Raw genomic sequence first — 22,718 nt, 5'->3', positions numbered from 1 at the left:
TATTTTGACTTAAGAATGCTTAGATATTTGTATTGGAAAAAAGACAAATGTCCAGACTTTTGCAGTGCTCTAAACAGAATTCTGAAAAACGGAAACGGAAACCTGTGAAATCCACACACGGATGGTACTCTGACAGGAGTTTTGGGGTGAGGTGAGCGTGGAATTCGGCAGCAGGGTGAGCGAGGTGGGGAGGCAGAGGAACGGCAGACAGGAAGCGAACAGTGCGGGGACAGGAAACAGGAAGACAGGTTGCTCTCACCTTGGGGGTGGGACAGGAAGCGGTGGAGAGGCGGGAGGTAGCCTGGGCACGCGGCGACTCGGACGGCGTGGTGCTCAGAGATGCCGTGTCACGGGGAAGGACCTGGACGCCCCGTGAGATGATGGAGTCGGGAATCTGAGACACGAAAGAAGGATGTTCATCATAAACAAAATGAAACATGTTCTTGCCATTGTAGTACACTGAAAACAGTATGCTAAAAGTGCACAGATGGAACAGTATTTCTAGATTTTGAAGTGTGCATTCATGTTTTTTTTGGTGTAATATAACCCAAATCTTACTACATGAAAAAAGAGGAGATTGTGGCAAATTTTTTCTGGAACCTTTTCAGGTTACAGTAGAAAATTGTCTGGAATGTTATCCCGAATGACAGCAAGGTTTTTAAATGCATGAACTCAAAAATAATAATCGATTTTGAAGTAATAAATGTAGCTAAATGCCTAATATATTTAATATATTTTTTATTTATTTCAATTTTTAAATATAGTAAATTGCAACATCATTATAATTCAGCAACAGCAGATATATTTAACAGATACATGACATACAAGTTTAGATAAAATTATATTAAATTGTAGTTTTTTACATTTTAGTATTTTAGTTTTAGTTGAAGTTTTGGTTTAGTTTAAGCCTTAATATATAATGCTATATAAAGTTACAATTATTACATGAAAAAATAAAAATTTGAAATGTTGCTTTGGCAACTACCTGAAATAAGCTTAACTTCAAGTACTAAAATTACTAACAAACTCAACAAAACTAAATAATAATAATAATAATAAATGAATAAATAAAAATTAAACAAATTAAACCTAAATAGTAATACAAAAAAATGACAAAAGCACATTACAAAATTACTAAATTAAAATGAAAACTACAAATATATAAATAAAAGCTCACACAAAAGTTGATATAAACTATAATAGTACATAAATAACAAATGAAGTGGACATAAACAACAATCACACACATGATGTGAAGATGTCATGCTATTCACTCACACCAGACGACGTTGTAGCACACATGAAGATGACACAATATAAGATGGGAATGAAGGCAAATGGAAAACCTGCAAATGTCCAACAGAGTCATGTGAGAAACACTTTTGTAAAGCATTACTCATTTATGTGTAACTATAGGTTTACCTTGGCAGCGATGGAGGCGGCGGTGATGTGCGAGGAGGAGCTGTCCTCTGTGGAGGCCACACCGCTGTCCTTCTTCTCCTCCTCCTCTTCCTCACACTGCACGCCCTTGTCCTCAGTCTGGCGGTGCGGGCTGCTGGTGGGCAGCGGGGATGGAGGTGGTGGAGGCGAGGGCAGGTCCTCCAGCTCGTTGGGCACCTCCTTCACTTTGACCACAGCTTCTCGGAGAAGGTCGATGGCGTGCGGGAGAGCAGGCAGGATGAACTGGAAGCATTCCTGTAAGACACAAAAGCAAGGAAGATTAATCAAAGAGCTTGAGATACGAAATCACTGCTTAATGTTACTTTTTGTTTAAGGAAAATCATAAATAGCCATTCTTCCGCAAGAAAAAATAGTCCCTGACAGTTATGGAAAACTCTATGCAGCTCTAATTTAAACAAAGAGTTGTTTTCATCAGCCATGTCATTTATTTTAACACAACATATGATGATATATTCTCACACACACACACACACACACACATCTTTTCCTCTCTCAGTATGAGAAAATGTTCGTGTCCGTCTTTTAGTTTAAATTAGACACCGTATAGCGCAAATCTGCCTAATAAGAAGCGTTATTAAACGGTGTAACTCGATGGACGTGCAGTATCATACATGAAAAAGAACATTTGTAAATTATTTTCCCTCAGTACTTGGAGTACTTCAAAAATTGTGGGCTTCCACACACACGCGCATATCAACGTTCACATCTTCCGGTTCGAGAAGTTTCTTCGATGGTGGAAGGGCGTTGTTTCAAACTTAAAAGCAAATGACGCACCATACAGCCAGCAGGAGTCACTCATACTTCATTACATGAATAATAAACAACTATTTAGCTGAAATACAAAACAAATTTCACAGTTTTTGATCGTATATGGATTGTTTATGTTGCTGAGGGTGTTGCGCAGTGATACACAAATCTGGTCGGTGAAAACAATCACTAACCAATCAGCATCAAGCCGGAACTATCTGTTGTACAATAACAAATGAGCAATAAAAAATAAGCTTCACATTTTTTTTTATTCAAATGTTGCTCAATATACAATTCTGCTGAAAATCACTAACTAAGTAGCCCTACTATGTTTTTGGACATTTACCATGGAAGTATTTTTCTGCATAGTTAAAACTAAAACCATATAAAAACATTTTGAAATGAATTTTGACTGAAGTCAAATTTAATATGATAAAGGCAAGGCAATCTTTCTCATTTTCATTTAGTTTAATTAACCAGGGGCGTTTCTAGGATTTTAAAACATCCGGGGCTGGTGCCAAAACAGCAGGGGCTAGTGGTAGTGGGTGGGAGCTCACATCATGCTCACATAAGATTTTGTTAAACACAAGTGGTTGAACCTGGATCCTTCTAGGGGGGTCCGGGGACATTAAACCGGGGGTTAAAGACCTTGTCACATTATTAACAATTGTAAATAGTAATCACTGCAAATAACAAACATATCAAAGTATTATACCAAAATTATAACATTACAAAAATATGTTAGACAAATAAAATAATACATTTGAAAATGTATTTATAACTGTAACAAATATATAGTTGCATGCAAAAATAGGGCCCTATTTTTTTCCCAAATTCCGTTTTATTTTATTTTTTTCAAATTCTGTTTTCATTTTTCTGGTCTTCGTTAAAATCAAAATGTAATTAATCGTGTAATTAATTAAAACCATGAATCTTATACAATTTACCATCAATTTATCAAAAGTTTGGGATCCTATGAAATGTTTTATTTTTTCTCACTTTACGTTTTATTGTTACCAAACATGTTTTAGCATGTCTGTTTATTTGAATGCATAATACAACTTTTATTTATTTTTACAATATCCTTTTGGAATTCTGTTCTGTGTATTTTTTTTTTTTTGGTTATTAAATGAAATATTGATTTAATTGATCTTTTAATGAAAATTATATTTTATTTTTGGAAAATAAAGGGAATTTACTATTGAAACGTAAAACATGGAAGAAATATTGTGTGATTTTTTTTCATTATATTACAGTACATTATACTGAATGATTAATAAAGTTAAACCGAACTTTTACTTTGACGGGTTGCCGTGAATACCTTTAAATTTCAGTGTATGTATTTGACGCTTGTTTTACTCAAATGAAACAGTGAAATGCTCATGAAGTGAATCTCAGAGCAGTTCTGGACATGTTGTTAATGTATTTATGTCCTCATTTAGTGAAACGGCAGACGCTGAAATAAAAAAAAAAAAAAAAACATTCGGGGCTGGAGTAAAAACTTTCGGGGCTCGAGCCCCAAATGATTAACCCTAGCGACGCCCCTGTAGCCTACTAAAATAACTAAAACTGAAATAAAAATATAAAAATATATAAAAAAAAAAACCACACACAAGTAAATATAAAATAAAATGAAATCATATAAAAATAAAATATAATTCAATATTATAAACCACTATTATAAGTGATTTACTTACAAACTGTATTGAAAAGCTGTACCGACAGTGTCTCTGTCAATGGTGTTTCTCATAAACTGGCCAAGCAATGAAAGAATTATGACCCTTAAGTAAACTATTCTGGGCTGATCCAAAAGAGGCGCTATAATTATTCATGTTTATCTCTATTTCCAGCACTCATTAATGTATATTTTATTGAGACCACAAGCAAGTCCACAAACAGAATTAAACTTGCACATTATGTTTAAAACACTCCCATTTATCATTTCTTATATATGAATTTGATTACTAGAAGTACTACACTAAAAGTTTTGTCTAATGGAGTACATACTGCAAGACCAGTACTGAGATATATGACTAACCACACACTTAATGAAAGAAAAAAAAAAAGTTCTTACCTGTGAACCTTTTTTACTCCCCGGCAAATTTATGATGAGAGTTTTCCCTCGGATACCACACACGGGTCTGCACACACACAAATCAAAGACAATTCAAGAGAGACTCATTTCAACACTGATAATAATCCGTAATGTTTTTTCAGCAGCAAATTAGCATATTAGAATGATTTCTTAAGGTTCTTAAGATTTCTTTCTGTTTTAAATGTTTTCTTTGTATTGTTTGTGTATTTGTGTATTCTTTCTTTTTTTTTTTTTTTTCCATTGTTTTGTTTTTAACTGTAGGCCTACTGCCTTAACGTATGGAAGCCTGTTTCCGCAACTGAATAAAAAAAAATAACAATAAATAAATAAATAAAAAGGTTATTGCGACTTATCTCACAATTCAGACTTTTTTTCTCAGAATTGCTTGATATAAACTCGCAATTGCAAGTTATAAAGTCAGAATTCCGAGATAGAAAATCACAATTCTGAGAAATAAATTTATATCTTGCTATTCTGACTTTATTTCTGGCTATTTTGAGTTTATATTCCACAATTCTGACTTTATATCTAGCAATTTTGACTTTATAACTGTGCGTATAACAATTGTGCATTTATATCTCACATTTCTGAGAAAAAAAAGTCAGAATTGTGAGTTTATATGACACAGTTCTGAAAAAAAAGAGTCTGACTTGTGAGATGCAAACTCAAAATTGCGAGAAAAAAAGTCAAAATTGTGGGATAAAAAGTTGCAATTACCTTTTTTTATTTTTTATTCAGTGGCAGAATTTGCAACACACGTGCTGCGACTTTCCAATCTGAATAAAAAGATTCGTGGACCTGCTATAAAATCCCGATCTGAATCAAAAGATTAATGAACCGTTTTGAAGTTACAAAATATATCAAACGATTCGCGATCCGGGCTCCAAAAGTCCCGATCTGAACCATAATTTTAGATCGGGACTACGGAGAGCGGTTTGCGAATCATTTCTGTTCTGAATTTCCGATGCGAATCAAAATATTTGCGATCTGCGTTCCAAAGTTCCGTTCTGAATTAAAAGACTCCCTCGCCGAAGTTCCGATCTGAATCAAATGATTCGCGATCCGCGGTCAGTCCCGATCTGAATAATGATACACGAACCATCTTTCAGATCGGGACTTTTGGAGCCCGGATCGCGAATCATTCAAGTCACGAATTGATTCGCGATCCGCGCTCCGAACCCCCGATCTGAATTAAACGATTCGTGATCCGCGCTCCGAGCTTCCGATATGAATCAAAAGGCTCTCAAACCCGATCTAAATACAATGATTCGCGATCCGCGCTCCCAAACTGAATAATGATTCGCAAACCTGGACTTTGGACTTTGGATCCTGGATAATGAATCATTCAATTCGCGAAATGATTCCGATCATTTCCGGAGTCCCGATCTAAATCAAATGATTCGCGATACGCGTATTGAAGTCCCGATCACCCATCACTATAGGTGCTTTTTAAAATCATTACAAGCGATTTGATCTGTTTTTGCTAGTGAATCGCTTGAGCTGAATGATCGAAGTCATGAGTTTGAATCAATAGGAGCAGTTCCAGCGTAAATGACTCGGTTTGTCTGTTCCTCCTTTTTTCGTGTCTTGAGCCATGTTTACACGACACTGTCAGTACTACTATTGGCTTAGCTCGCTAGTTTTGACATGAAATAAGCAAAAAAAAAAAAAAAGAAAAAAAAAAAAAAAGAAAAAGTATTTTGTTTACAAATTATACATATTTCCCCCCTGAAGATAACATCCAACACAAATCTAAGAACACATTCAGATTGTGCATTATTATCAAGTTTTTAGCTTAATTCACTATATTTGAATAAGTTTGAGCAATGCAATTAAGTTGGTGACAATTCAATAGGACATCAGTTGAAAGCATCCAGTCATCTCATACCGCTGAAGTGAATGTTACATTTATCAGTATATATAAATTGTAATAAATATTTGCGACATTATTGTTGTATCTGATTGTATTAGTCTATATAGAGTGATAGTAGATGTAACAAGAGCAAATGGGAGGAGCAGATTAACACAAAACAGCATAAGTTAAAGAGGGTAAACTTTATCATTCAACTGAACATGCACATATGTTTTAAACACTTTGGCTACCTTTTATGTTCTTACTCCGCACATGTATTAAATGTACGTCCTTCATGCAGTTTTCTAGTGTATTTTTAACTTCTCAGGTAATATAAGTGGTATTTCAGTTGCAGCCAAAAGTACAACAACAGGGGATACATATTTAATTGTTTAATGAAAATTATTCCTAGGGACATAATAGTTGCTGGATATTGGTCGGGACATGTCCCTAGCATCCCTGCTAAATTCTGCACCCTTGAGTGTTATTCTGAACACTCTATCAGTTCTTCTACGCTGAGATAAGCATGTTGAGGATGTGTTGAAGTGAGACCTGGAGAGCATTCCTAGAGGAGTGACATTCAGAGAGCCCACCAGCATGGCCAGAGACATCCCTGGAGCTTCCCGCTCGATCACCTCTTTAGTGGCCTGGACAGACAGACAGAATGACAGAAAGAAAGTAAAAGCACAAATTATTTCTCTTTAACATCTCAGATGTGTTGCAATCAAAATTCAGACATCTCGTTATGAATATTTTTTTTAAATAAATCATTTACATATTTTATAAAATCAAACATTACTAAGATCTCTATTGTCTTCTGAGCTATTGAAGAACAACCTCTGAGCAATACCAAATTCCTCTGGGAGAGAAGCTTCACAGGAATGTCACAGATCAACAGGGACTGGTCACATTAAAACCCTGGATGATCCTACTGTATCACACACTGCACAAATAATCATCTCTGTGTGTGTGTGTTCTTTGTCCTTGAGTGACACTTCAAACATCATTAGAGAGATGGAGAGAGAAGAACGAGGGAAAACATCAAAGGAGGGGTATTGATGAGACTCATGGGATGAGGGAGAGAGAGAGAATGTGTGCGGAAGAGGGAGAGTCCCTGAGTCTCCTTTTGCTGAGAAAGAGAGTGGAGTCCAAAATCTGAGACCACTACTGAAAATTCTTCTATTTCGTATGGTTCTAATTTTATAAATGATGGAAGCACTGGAGAAGACAAGGACTAATGATTTGAGATGTTCCAAAACACATCTTAAACTAAATTTGAACTGAATTGGCCACAACACACATGAAGCTTGAATCTCAGATTGTCCATATGTTCTTCCATCTGTACATCTATTCATCCATCTATCCATCTTTCATCCATCAGTTTGTCCGTCCATCCATCCATCCATATTTCCATCTATCAGTCTGTCCGTCGATCCATCCATCCATCAGTCAGCTATCCATCCGCCCTCTCCATCCACCCCTCCATCTGCCCATCCGTCATCCATCCATCGGTCCATCCATCCATTTATCCATCCATCCATCCATCAGTCATCTATTCATCAATTTGTACATCCATCCATTCTTCCATCCAGTCATCAGTGTGTCCCTCCATCTGTCTGTCCATCCATCCATCAGTGTGTCTGTCCAACCATAGATCCATCCATCCATCAGTGTGTCCATCCGTCCATCCATCCATCCATCCATCCATCCATCCATCAGTCTGTCCGTCGATCCATCCATCCATCAGTCAGCTATCCATCAATCCGTCCGTCCGTCCGTCCGTCCGTCCGTCCGTCCGTCCCGTCCATCCATCACTTGTCTATCCATCAATCCATCCCTCCATCCTTCCATCCATCCATCCATCCATCTGTGTCCATCCATCAATCCATAAATAACTGGTGTGACATCCATCCATCTATACATCTATTCTATTCATCAGTGTCTATCCATCCATCAGTCCATCTATTCATCAGCATTCGTCCATACATCCATCTATTCAGTGTGTCCATCAGTCAACTATCCATCCACCCATCATCCATCTATCCATCTATCCATCAGTCTGCCTGTCCGTCCATCCATCCATCCATTTATTCAATTATCCGTCATCTGTCCGTCCATCCATCCATTCATTCATCCATCATCCTTCTATCCATCCATCCGTCCGTCCTTCCATCAGTTTGTCCATTCATCCATCCATCCATCAATCAGCTAATCATCCATGCATCCATCCATCTGCCTGTCCATCTGCCATCAGTTGTCTATCCATCCATTCATCTGTCAATCCATCCATTTATCCATCCATCCTTCCATCCATCAGTGTCCGTCCATCCATCCATACATCAGTGTGTCCGTCCATCCATCCATCCATCCATCCATCCATCCATCCATCCATCCATCAGTCATCTATCCATTAATCTGTCCATCCATCAATCCGTCCATCCATTCATCAATCCATCTGTGTGTCTATCCATCAATCCATAAATAACTGGTGTGACATCAAGAGCTCATCTCAGGATGTTTGGCCAGTATCCCTGATGAGAATATGGCACATCAATAAAGCAGAGATGAGATGAGATCAGGCATCTGAGAGCTGATGAGAGGCTGAGATCTGATCTGGACCGGTGTGACTGCTGGAAGTGCTCTTGTGATGGTAGATGATTCATTTTGGCTTATGGTCAGAGTTTTGGAGTGTGTTATTAAGGTCTGTAAGATAATATTTTAGGCAGGAACACACATCTTACTCTCCACACACACAAACACACACACACGTGGTACAGGACCAACCTCAGGTGTGACATCCCGTGGAGCGAAGCCGGTGCCACCGGTGGTCAAAATCAAGTTTAACTCTTTCTCATCACACCAGTCGATCAGAGTCTCCTGAACCAGACAAAAAAAAACAAACCTCAGTAAACACAAACATTTACAAGTTACATGACTTATGCTCATTAAGGCTGTATTTATTTGATCAAAATTAGAGTAAAAACTGCAAAAATTGTGAAATATTATTACCATTTAAAATAAAAGTTTTCTATTTGACAATTTGTAAAAATGTAATTTATTCCTGTGATGCAAAGCTGAATTTTCAACATCATAATTCCAGTCTTCAGTGTCACATGATCCTTCAGAAATCATTCTAATATGCTGCTTTGCTGCTCAATGTTGAAAACTGAATGGAAAGTTGGAAAGAACAGCATTTATTTGAAATATAAATTTTTGTTACATTATAAATGTCTTTACTGTCACATTTGATCAACATAATACATCCTTATTGAATACAAGTATTTTATTCTTTAAAAAAACATATAGATGCCAAACCTTTAAACACTGATAGAATTATTTTAGGCTGCTATATATCATTACATCATACAGACACTGTAAATCTTTAAGTGATCTGAGATTACATCAATAAAACTATTTTCCCTCTACCTGAATTTTGAAACATACCTTGATTTCATCAATTTCATCAGGAACGATTTTGTAAGCTGAGATGGTTCCTCCAAGCCTGGAAAAAAAGATCACATCAGCATTAGAAGAAAATCCTAAGGACCATAAAGATAATGTGTATGTAGAAATCAAGCTTTTATTTCTATTGCATGGTGCCATCCTGTGGCCACATCAAGAATTAGGACAAACAGAGAGAGACAGGGTGTGTGTGAGAGAGAGAGGAGGAGAAAAGCACTTGAGGCAGGAGGTGTAGAGCAGCAGACAGGTCTTATGTAAGGTCTCTTTTTCCTTCTCGCTCTTTTTTCCCCTTTTGCGTGTGTGTTATTTTTAGGAAACTATAGCATCATGTTTCCTTGTGACAGCAAGACTCTCTCTCTCACACACACACTGCTCAAATCCCTAACAACACACACACAGCTCAAATCCCCTAGAAAACACACACACACACACACACACACAGGGACATTTTGTCCCCATAACGTAGGGTATATCTGAACCACATAAACACACAGTCTGGTCAGCTATTCTTGTAGGAACTCTCCATAGGCATAATGGTTCTTACATTGTACAAACCATATTTTTTTTAATCGCCCTACACCAACCCTACACCTAAGCCTACCCGTCACAGGAAACTTTCTGCATTTTTGCTTTCTCAAAAAAGCTCATTCTGTATGATTTATAAGCTTTTGTACCCAACTTAGGTCCCCGCCATGACAAGAGTCCCCATGAGTGTGTGTGTATTTAGGTTTAAGTTCCAACCAGGATATATAAACCAAAAACACAAACACACGACTGCTGAAAAATGACCTACACACACTTTCATCACAGAAAACACAATTACGTTTATATAAATATATAAAACAGATTAATTAAATGTATTATTTCAAGCTTTATGAAAAAATATACTAATAGATTTGCATCTAAATAAATGTGATGGAAAATGCAACCATTGCAACTCCATTTTAATCAGCACCTTATAAACTTTAAGTAATTATAGTCAATTACAAAAGTAAAAAATACCTTTAATTATAAATAAATATTACAAATCACGAAATACAAAAGTATATGTAATTATACAAGTAAAAAGTACTTTAATTATAAATAAATAATAAAAATGATAAAATATGAAAGCCTAGATTAGTAAAATGAAAATAATTACATATCATTTTTTTTTTTTTTTAAGTTTTATTTCTGGAGCTTTTATGCCTTTATTTGGATGGGACAGTATAGTTGGACAGAAAGCAAAGTGCGAGAGAGAGAAGGGGGTGGGATCAGGAAAGGTCCACGGGCTGGGATTTGAACTCGGGACACCTGCAGCACAACAATGCTATATGATGATGCGTTAACCACGAGGCTATTGGTGCCGACATAAAGACTAATAATTATTATAATTAGAAGTAATTATAATTCTGTATCAGTTTTGTTTTTTACTCAGGTGTCCCGTTACCTGAAAATTTTTCTAAAATTATTTCATATTACATTGAAATTTTTCTTTCATTGCAATCATTTTTATTTTTTATTTAAATATATGGTTTATTCATTAAGAGATTTGTTACTCTCCAATATCCAGAGCAACAGTGTCACCTGTCAGGTAAAACACGGTAACCCTTGAGTGATATTGGGTTCACTCTTTGCATAAATAACATTATACTGATAGCAAATAACTTAGGATCTTTTCTTCCGTTTCCAAGGAAACCACTTCAGACTACAGCCTCTGGTGGCAGCGCCTCTCTCTCTCTCGCTCTCTCTCTCTCTCAGAGCATTCGTGATGCTAGATGGTTCATTTTGTGACTCTGACACAGGTAGACATGCGGCTTGGGCCCAGAGTCAGTGTCCCTGTCCTGAGCGTGTGGAAAACTCATAGTGTTTAATTAACAACAGAACATGCCTGAGGATAATTCTGCTTAATGTGTTCAACAGGAGTCAGTGCTGTGAAATACCATCTCTATCATCAGTTTAACCTAAAATAATATTTTGTCATCATCTGTTCACGCACTTTTTATTTTCAAGCTTCAAAAAGGGCAAAAACACATCTTGACATACCATATTTGAATTGACAGAACATGAAGCATAAACCCAGCTAACAGGGAACGTTCTCAGAAGGTACTGACAAGGTTCTCTCAACGTTATGAATAAATGTTCTTGCAGTAAAATTAATAGAATGTTTGGAATTTGGTTTTCAATGGTGTTCTAAAAAACTGTTTTTAATTTTAACTGAATTTAATTTTTTTAAATGTTACTACTTGTTACAAAATGTTCAGAGAACATTAAAAAGAAACATTCCCACAATGTTTGCAAACTGATAAAATGGAATGTTCCTTTAATGTTCACATTAAAAAAAAAGTTTTTAAATATTTAAAAGGATATTTAATTGGTTTCTGTTTTCACAACTTAAAGGGAACTTTAACAAAATGTTCTTTGAACTTTTTGGTTCTCCTTTTCTGTCATACAAGCCAGTTTTGAGTTAACACACTGTGAAAAAAACCCAAAAAACTTTACAGTCGTTAATAAAGATTATTGGAGTCTGTTTTACAAGAAAATACTATTTCAGTCTTTCTACTTCGATATTTCATGTGTAACTCAATGTGTTACTTGCTGTTTCTTTGTAAATATTTGCAAACCTTAGTAGCAATTTCAGAGTGAAAATGGTTTCAAAATAAATCCTAACCCATTTTCAGTTCAGTGTACAGACAACAGTGAGCGTTTTAGAATTGTGAACTCATAATCATTGTGCAAAAGAATCCAAGGTCTAGATGCAATTCAAATGATATTAAATTTTGGCCCTGTGGAAAAATGCTTACGAGTTAAATTGTTTTGTGAGACTCCAACTGGAGATTATTAAGTGTCAGAGTGAGAAAATCATTAGTCCTGGGGTGTGCTGGTCTAAAAATGAAATATTATGGGACTAACATCATTTCCAGAGGTTCTAGAGGCTATAGAGACGAGCTTACAAGAAGTGAGGTGGAAACTAAACTACAGAGGACAAGAAAGAAGGTTGGAGCATGACTACTGCACACTATACACTGCAAACTATCACACATTATTACAAAAAATAGTATGTAAAACAGCAGATAATAAAACAAAATGTAGTGTGCTATAATTTCTCACATTGTTTTGTATCTTTAGTCTAATTAATGTAAAAAAGTCTTAACGTTTGGTAGTCTCAACAAAAGAAAGAGATGCTAAAAATGAGATTCAATTACTGTTATATGCTATTCCTGAAATATATACACTACAGTTGAAAAGTTTGGGGTCAGTAAAATTGTTTTAAATTGCAATTAATACTTTTATTCACTGAGGATCCATTAAATTGATTAAAAGTGACTGTAAAGGCATTCATAATGTTACAAAAGATTTCTATTGCGAATACATGCTGTTCTTTTGAACTTTCTATTCATCAAGAAATCCTGAAAAATAAATGTCACAGTTTCCACAAAAATATCAAGCAGCTCAACTGTTTTCAGCATTGATAATAATCAGAAATGTTTCTTGAGAAGCAAAACAGCATATTAGAATGATTTCTGAAGGATCATGTGACACTGAAGACTGGAGTAATAGAGATGATAAAAATTCAGCATTGCATCACAGAAATAAATTACATTTTATAATATTTATCAAATAGAAAAAAAATATTTTAAATCACAATTATATTTCAGAATATTACTGTTTTTAACTGCATTTTTAATGCAGTCTTGGTAAAGCAAAAGGGACTTTCAAAGACATAAAAAAATCCCACCAAAAAAAAAAAAAAAAACTATTGAACTAGCGTAATACAACAGAAATAGTAAGAGTAGTATGGACTAAAATAAATAAATAAATAAAGCTGCATTTTATTGTTGTATACTGTATTTGGCAAATGTAGGTCAGTAACATACATATTAAACAGCACTAATAAATAGTACTATGACAAATCTATAACATTTTTCTAATAATAAATTTTTAAAAATATTTTTAATGGAGACTTTACTTGCAGAATGACTGAAGCTGAGCGTAACAACTAAACTAAACTAAACTAAACTAAACTAAAATAATAAAATAAAATAAAATAAAATAAAATAAAATAAAATAAAATAAAATAAAATAAAATAAAAAATAAAAAATTAAATTAAATTAAATTAAATTAAATTAAATTAAATTAAATTAAAGTAAAGTAAATTAAATTAAATTAAATTAAATTAAATAACACTCTTAGAAATAAGCATTAACTTTTCAAAAGGTACACTTTTGTTCCTTTTAGGTACTAATATCGTAATATGTACCTTTGAAATACTAATAGGGACTCTTTAGGTACAAATGTGTAAATTTTGCAAAGGTACCACCCCAGTGACAGCCTTTGTAAAATAAAATTAAATTAAATTAAATATCCTTAACTTAAAGATTTTTCGGGCCTGGATTCCTGAAGTATTATGCTAGTATAATATTGTAAACACCAACATGCTTTCCAGTTAAACTGCAAAAACTTGCTTCATGTTAATAAGTCTTTTTATATAAATGTCTAGAAAACAGCGCAGCCTGTAATGAAAAAAACAAAAGCTGTAAAACATTCAGAGGGACTGACATCCTCCCTTGGACTCCAGTGATATTTCTGGCATGGTTTAAGAGTTGCATTTTTCCCTTCGCCGTGCCAGAATCTCCGGCCGAGTCTTTCTCTGTCTAATGGAAGAGTTATGAGGGTTTAATCGAACCCTGCTGTCATACGGACCCTGCCACACTTAAAACCATCATTCCTGGCCTCGCTGCATTCCTCGGGGTATGAATAAAGAAAGACAGAGAGCGAGCGCCAGAGGAGGAGAACGCGTCCCGCTGCACACATCTGTGACCCAGCTTTACGGGCCTACTTCAATTCTGGATGGGCTCCCAAACGAAGGCCATCTGCTGCGGTGATTTAATTAATAATGGAGCGCCTTTGTGCTGAATGACGGCTTCGGGTGCATTTTAAAACACTGCTGGAGGACGCAGGGACCCTCGCTGGGACGCTACCTGAAAACACTCACAAAACATCTACAGCATGGATGCTTGAGAAATGTAACATTTCATTAATAAACAAAAATATTTCTATTTTTAAAATGTAAAAAAGAAATCTTAATTATATGATAAGTGCAAACCATGTTTGAGCAATTCAACTTTCATGGATAAACAAAAATAATTAGTTTTTATAAATATTAGAATTTATTTACATAATTGTGCTTAATTATACAATAAATGCAACCCATGTTTGAACAATTTAACAATTTAATAAACAAAAATATTATAATTTTGAGAATTTAAATTAAAAATTTGCTTTATTTCATAAAAATGTGCTTAATTATGCAATAAGTGCAAACTATATTGGAAAAAAAAATCATTAATACACAAAATATCAACATTTTCAGAATTTAGTAAAAAAAAATTGCTTTAATTTACAATAAGTGCAAACCATGTTGGAAAAATGTAAAACTTTATTAATAAACAAAATTAATGTTTGAGCTACTCAGCTTTTATGAATAAACAAAAATATTAGTTTGAAAATTGAATTACAAAATTGTGCTTAATTATACAATAAGTGCAAACTATAAGATTATTAGACAAAATATTACTAATTTAAAATGCTTAATTAATTTCATAAAAATATGAGCTTAATTATATGATACATGCAAACCATGTTTGAGCAATTTAACATTTCATAAATAAAAAAAAGTCTATATTAAGGATTTAATAAATGTGCTTAATTTTACAATAAATGCAAACCATGTTTGAGCAATTTAACATTTCATTAATACACAAAAATATTATTTTGAGAATTTAATTTAAATAGTGCTTAATTAATTTCATAAAAATATGTGCTTAATTATATGATACAAGCAAACTATGTTTGAGCAATTTAACATTTCATAAATAAACAAAAATATTTTTATTTTAAAAAATTTAATTTTAAAAAGTGCTTAATTTAATAAAATTATGTGCTTAATTAACCATGTTCGAGCAAGTCAGCATTTCATTAACAAACAAAAATAACAAAATTATTACTGTATATAATTGTATATACTTATAACAAAAATATTACTGTTTTAGATTTTTATTTTAGATAAAAAAGTGGTTAATTATATATGTTTAAGCAATTTACCACAAACAAAACCATTTTGACAACTTAATTAATAAAGCACTTAATTGCAATGATTGCAAAATATCCTAATGGTCTTAGAAATTCATTTTCATTAAGCAAAATATGAAATCTCATTTTTTCCTTTCAGATTTTGAGATGAAAATTGCTATTCACCCAAATAGGATGGGATTTAATTCTCACAACAGACTATCCCAGCATGCCCAAGGTCAGCTGAACTCTCTCTGTCTGGCTTTCTAACAAGGGTCAGCGCAAGACGAGCCGCGTGTCACCGATCTGATTTATTCGCAGCCTATTTTTAGCACCACCAATTAGCACGACTGACAGCGGATGTTACGACTGCAGTCGCGTGAGGACAACAAGCCCGTCCCCGTCTGATAGCTGTCTGTCCCGCAGCGTTCACACTTAACACACATCGCCTTCATCTGTGTCGTCCCTCCGCGTCTGTCAGCTCGCTCTCCCAAAAACCACCTGGCTTTCTATTTCAGCTGACAGCTCGTCCAAACACTTCCTCCTGCATTCATTACAGTGTTTTCAGCATGCTGGCGGTCTTAAAGCAATAGTTCACCCAAAAATGAATATTCTGTCATCATTTACTTACCTTCATGTCATTCTGAATCTGTATGACTATTTTTTTACACTCAAAATGATGTTTTAAGTAAGCGTATCTACAAAATAGCTATTAAAAATCGCAACAAGCACCATATAACCATTATAAAGGTAGTTCATATGACTTGTGCAATATATTCAGTATGTAATGAATTAACTTTCAGTCTGTTTGTTGCACAAAGGTATCATATGACTTTAGAAGACAAGAAATATGGTGCAGAAATCACATGAGCTACTGTTTTTTCCGTAGAAGAAAGTAATGCAGGTTTAAAACGATATGAATCCTCATATATTTCTTTAATAAATGAGTCTGGTCCCATTGTGCATGATCACCAATTAAAATGCAACCATGTTTGAGCAATTTAACATTTCATAAATTAGCAAAAAAAGAAAAAAGAAAAGAAAGAAATTAGAATTAATTAATTTTGCCCCATAAAATGGCTTGAATCCTAACTTTTTGGTGAACTATTCCTGTAATAAATGTCTCTGGTCTGCATGATTAGCAAAAAAAAAAAAAAAAAAAATAATAATAATAATAAGAACAATAACCTTTTAGCAAAAGAATAATAACTTTCTGTCTAAAATGACATGTGTTTTCTGCTGATGCAACCAGGAATAAAAAAATAATATTCACAAAAAATATCATAAACCATTTTTTTTTACAATCCAGTCAAATTGTGATGAATAAAATTAAGTCCATATTCTGCATCTTTCACAAGTGTTTAGTGCTACACTCTGAAAAAAAATGATTTAGGATTTATTTTAAGTTTCACTCAGAAATTGCTAGTAAATTTGTACAAATAATTACAAAGTAATGGCAAGTAACACATGGAATTAAATTTTGGAGTGGAAAGACTTAAATAGTATGTTTTTTTGCAAAATACAGTCCAATAATATTTATTTTATTTACAATAAATAAAGTATTTTTTACAGTGCATTTAATTGAAACTAGAGGTAAAAAAAAAAAAAAAAACTAACTAACTAAATAAATAAATATTAATAATAATAATTTAAGTAAATAAATAATAAATAAATAAATTATTGATAACTCTTAAATGGAAGTGTAGTTACAATAATGTGGAATATAATGTGTGGAAACTCACGTTTAATATAATAATATTATGTCTAAATAATATTAATAATTAGATATTTAATTTAACGTTAATAAACAAATAATGTTAATAAAATTTTAGCCAAAGTTGTGTCCAATCAAAGTGTGATGGATAAAATAAATATTCTTTACCATTTACAAGTTAAAATGTGTAATGCTGTATTTAGTAAAAAAAGAAAAAAAGAAAAACATAAACATGCAAACTATATTATATAAAATAAAATAAATGCTTGATAATACTTGAGGAAGTGTAATTAAAATTATGTGGAAAATCTTGTCATAATATAATATAATATAATATAATATAATATAATATAGTATAATATAATATAATATAATATAATATAATATATATGTCTAAATGATATGTAGCCCACATTTCATAATCCAAAGAAATTGAAAATGCAGAATTGAATCAAAAACAGGGTTAGATGTAAAACAAAGGCTTGTTAACACATGACGAGTTGGAAAATCACGTTATGCTTTCAATTTAAAGTATATGTAAAACATAACAAAATCAAGTTATTTTCTGTATGCATTAGTGTGGCGACGTGGACGTGGTAAAACTGTTTGATATGCTTCACACACATTTCATTCATGTAGAACGTCATGAGCGATGACACTTCATTAGAGCGCAGTGTGACCGTGACAATGAGTCCTTCTGACATTAATATCCATCAAGGGTTCAATGCAACCACATGTTTAGCATGTAAAACTGCGGGCTGCTGTTAAACAGCCTGAACTCCTGATGAGCGTTCAGTGATTAGCATGACGTGAACGTCTCATTACATGAGCGCTGAAGCTAACAGGCCACGGAAGTCATGCAACAAATCTTTAAATAACAAGATTTAAATAGCTTGAAAAGCATCAAGGGACACCTGTTAAGCGTAAAATGTATGTGCATTTTGCGACGGTCACTTACAAGGAAGGGTCGTGCACGAGATCTTTGAGGTTGATCCCGCTGCGGTCCTCAGTGTGATTGTGAAAGCAGCTGTCACTTACTGCAACACAAACAGAGAGACGAGATACAGGCGTATAATTAAACACAGGATGATTACAAATAAGGTAAAATTACAGATAAACATTAATATTCATTCACTTTTCAGATCTACTAAACGTATGAGGTACATACACTACCATTTCTTTTTCTGATTCAGCAAGGATGCATTAAACTGATTAAAAAATAAAATAAAATCCTTAATAAATAATATGCATCACAATTTCCACAAAAACATGAAGCAGCACAACTGTTTTTAACAACAGAAATAAGAAATATGAGCAGCAAATCAGCATATTAGAATGATTTCTGAAGATCATGTGACTGGAGTAATGAAGGTGAAAATTCAGCTTTGATCACAGAAATTAATTACATTTTACAACATATTCACATAGAAAACAGCTATTTTAAACTGTAATAATATTTTACAATATTTTACTGTACTTTTTAATCAAATAAATGTAGTCTTAGAGGCAGAAAGAGACTTTCAAAACATTAATAAACCTTTTAAATTGATAAATATTTCAACATAACACATATTTCAGTGAAAGGCCGCCAAGGTGTATTAAAGTAACTGAAATAAAACAAAAATGTTTGCTATCGTAATAATCTATCAAATGTAAAAGTTACATTAGAAATTAATTTTAGTTTGTTTTTAATTCTAAAAGTTATTCTATAGTTAAATCACACTCAAAAACATACATTTCAGCCCAACAAAATATTTTGAAGCCAAGCATAAAAAATACAAATAAAATAACATTAGAAGATTAAAAAAATTAACAATAAAAATGTCCATCATTTTTAAAGAATTTCATAAGTTCAGAGACTTCCCAAGATTGGTTAAATTAATAAAATCAAACAATAAATTATACAAATAGTAAACTACTTTTTAGGATAAAAATTTATAATAATAAAAAAAAAAGAGATAAAAATGAAAAAAAGAGAGATTTTTTTCTTAATGTTAATGAATGTGGTTAAATTGTGAATGCAGGTTAATTTTTTTAAAAAATTAAGAACATTTTACATCAGATTTACATTTGTATGTACATAGTTAAAAAAAAATAATAATAGAAGATTAAAAAATTAACAATAAAAATGTCCATAACTTTAAGAATTTCATAATTTCAGAGATTTCCCAAGATGGGTTAAACTAATAAAACTACACAATAAATTATAAAAATAGTAAACTACTTTTTAGGATAAAAATGAATAAATAAATAAAGAAAATAATGGAAAAAAAATCTTAATGTTAATGAATATGGTTGAATTGTGAAAGCAGATATTTTTTTTAAATTAAGAACATTTTATATCAGAATTACATTAGTATGTACGTAGTTAAAAAACAAAACAAAAGCAAAAAAACTAACAACAGAAGATTAAAAAAAAATTACAATAAAAATGTCCATAACTTTTTAAGAATTTCATAATTTAAGAAACTTCCCAAGATTGGTTAAACTAATAAACGTAAACAATAAATTATAAAAATAGTAAACTACTTTTTAGGATTAGAAATGAATAAATAAAAAATGAGAAAAAAAGTGAGATTTTTTTTCTTAATGTTAATGAATGTGGTTAAATTGTGAATGCGGGTTAATTTTTTTTAAATTAAGAACATTTTACATCAGATTTACATTAGTATGTATATAGTTCAAAACAAACAAACAAAAAAACACACTCATACACAAAAGTAATTTTAGAGTTATCATTTATTTTGATTGAATAAAATAAAACATGCATGCACTCACACACACACACACACACACACACACACACAACTGCTGCATCCAATGAGAGTTTAGTAATCGTCTGTGAGTCATCATTGTGCTCACTGTCAATATGACACAAGCAAAAGGAAAAGAGCGAGAGAGTCAAAGAGCTCTTCAAATCAGGCCGGTCCCCAGAGAGGTAATGCACCAACACATGATGAAAGAAAAGATCAAGAGAAAAAAAAAAAAAAAAAATATATATAAAGAGAAAAAAACGAGGGGAAAGCTGGCTTTGGTGTATAGCTCAAACACACGTGATCTGTGCTGAGGTCAGTTTCATTCAGTTAACCCACTTCAGGAAACATACGGGCAACATGATGTTTATTTCTGGCATAATATGCACCGAAACCTTCACATTAAGATCAGAAATGTGCATTAAGAAAGTCAGTTTTGATTTCATGTTGGGTTTAAAGAATGCAATGGATTACACAGGCAGCCTTCATCACGACTCTGAGCTATAGAGAGAGTTCAAACAGCAGATCAGGAGAGACAGATAAAGATGGTGAGGAAGATGATGATCTGCACTGGAATCAGGCTTCAAAGGAATGTTAATGCAGCCAGTGCAAGACAGAAAGACACGAGATACCGAAGAACACAGAGCGAGAAAGAGGGAACATGTTTCCTGCGTATGGAGCTCAATGAAGCTCATGATATCTGATTTACTCTTTCCTCAGGTCAGGACATGCTTTGCACAGTCATGCTTTCTATCCTGCACCACAGTTGAGATATTTAAACTGAAATTGACACTTAGTGCATGTCTGATAGCCCTGAGGACATTTGGACTCCCAAACGCAACACCAAAATGGTTTAAAATTAACCAAGTGTTCTTACAATAGCCTTCATACATAATGCATTAAAAACGTATTCTAATGCATTCATTTTGCTTTGTAATGCACCTTGTAATGCATTGTATGATCTCATGAATAATTGTGACCACAGTTATAATACATTATAATACTAATTTATTCATTTTTCCACCTATAAAAATGATCATGCATTAAAACACATAACAAAGAACCAATCTGAGATGTTTTTAGATGTAAAGAATCTGCAAATATTAAACACATTTTTTATTTATGACAATTATTTATAAGAAGACAAACACATTACAATGTACATTATGAATAATATTATAATGCATTATACATAAAGGGTTAAAATGTTACCAAGCATTTCTATTTATTTAAATTGGCATGAACTGCAAAGGCCCAACATGCAAAACAAATGCATACTGATAGGTCTCACCCCAACTTCCTGTTATAACAGGAAATATGTCAACACAAGAAAGAAAAATCGTTTTCAGGGCGTCCAGAAATATTTTCCACTCCATTCCATTCACATTTGCTAATAAAACCCAAAAGCATTTATTTTATTTTATTTTATTGTAGTGTATTTTATTTTATTACTTTTACATTATTATAAAAATATAATAATAAAAATTATTAGTATTACTATTTTATTTTTTTAATTATTTTTTTTATTTTATTTCATAAAAAGTCAAAATTTTGCAATTAAATTTTTCCCCCATATTTTTCCCCCATATTTTTCCCATGTTATTATGTAATTACTGCTAGATGTAAATTCAGAAAAAAAAAATTATGAGATATCAATATATTAATGAGATTTAAAAGACATACAAAAAAGATGAAAATTCGGGGAAAAAAAATTCAGTTGTAAGATTAATTTTTTTTTTTAGCATTTTTTTTTTTATGCATTGGCGTTTTCACAAAAAAAATATAAATAAAAGGTTTCTTGAGCAGCAAATCAACATATTAAAACAATTTCTGGATCATGTGACACTGTAGACTGAAGTGATGATGCTGAATATTCAGCTTTGCCTCACAAGAATAAATTAGACTTTACAATACAATACAACAACAACAACAACAACAAAAAAACCCATTTGTTTTAAATTGTAATAATATTTCACAATTTTACTGTATTTTAAACTTTTTAATAGTAACATAGAAAACAGTCTAAACCTGATGTGAGCAGCTTTAACCACGGCACAGCTTTTCTGCTTCCAGTGTGAACAGACAAATCATGCCTGGATTTGTTGGGACAGGGTGTAAGTCTGTCCAGATAAAAAGCATCAGCTAAATGTCAAATTAGTAATCAGAGCACGCTGTTTTGGGCTTTAGTTAAGGCCGTGCTGTATGGCTCTAGGACAGGGAACAGGTCCAGAGGCCCGATGCGAAAGCTGCAGTTAACGCAGTCCTGCTGCTCCTCCATCTGTACTGCAACAGGGACAAGATGGAGCGCCTGACCTTTGACCTGACCCTCATCTGCTCTGATCGGAGAGAGCCGCTGTTATCAGTCTGAATGAGGACAGAGAGCGTCACTTCATAGTAAGCACACTTGACAGACCACATGCACTCTGATACTACGACTAGAGCAATTTCACACAACACACATATATACTATGCATGCAGTTACAAAAACTAGTTATTGTCTCTAGCATTAGCACATACTAGCAGAAGAAGTTTTGTTTTGGAAATCAGCAGTCATTATTTAGGCCCCTATGATTGCTGTAATA

At 33.2% G+C, this 22,718-nt stretch overlaps 1 protein-coding gene across 6 annotated transcripts in view; it reads right to left on the bottom strand.

The window, feature by feature from the left end:
- Positions 1–22,718, bottom strand: part of gphnb (gephyrin b) — a 100,504-nt gene that overhangs the window by 41,924 nt on the left and 35,862 nt on the right. For 5 of the 6 annotated variants that reach the window (XM_051138514.1, XM_051138516.1, XM_051138515.1 and 2 more), the window contains exons 2-8: positions 18,342–18,420; positions 9,600–9,657; positions 8,940–9,032; positions 6,708–6,802; positions 4,283–4,349; positions 1,423–1,695; positions 260–394 (exon numbers count right to left, since the gene is read on the bottom strand). In XM_051138514.1, coding sequence (XP_050994471.1) covers positions 260–394; positions 1,423–1,695; positions 4,283–4,349; positions 6,708–6,802; positions 8,940–9,032; positions 9,600–9,657; positions 18,342–18,420 — 800 coding nt within the window. Of the gene's footprint in view, positions 1–259; positions 395–1,422; positions 1,696–4,282; positions 4,350–6,707; positions 6,803–8,939; positions 9,033–9,164; positions 9,322–9,599; positions 9,658–18,341; positions 18,421–22,718 lie in introns of all 6 variants that reach the window. The other variant, XM_051138519.1, reaches the window with a different exon arrangement.

This window comes from Labeo rohita, chromosome 20 (genome assembly GCF_022985175.1).
Source record: "Labeo rohita strain BAU-BD-2019 chromosome 20, IGBB_LRoh.1.0, whole genome shotgun sequence".
Classification (NCBI taxonomy): Eukaryota; Metazoa; Chordata; class Actinopteri; order Cypriniformes; family Cyprinidae; genus Labeo; species Labeo rohita.
This window is presented reverse-complemented; position numbering and strand designations above follow the sequence as displayed.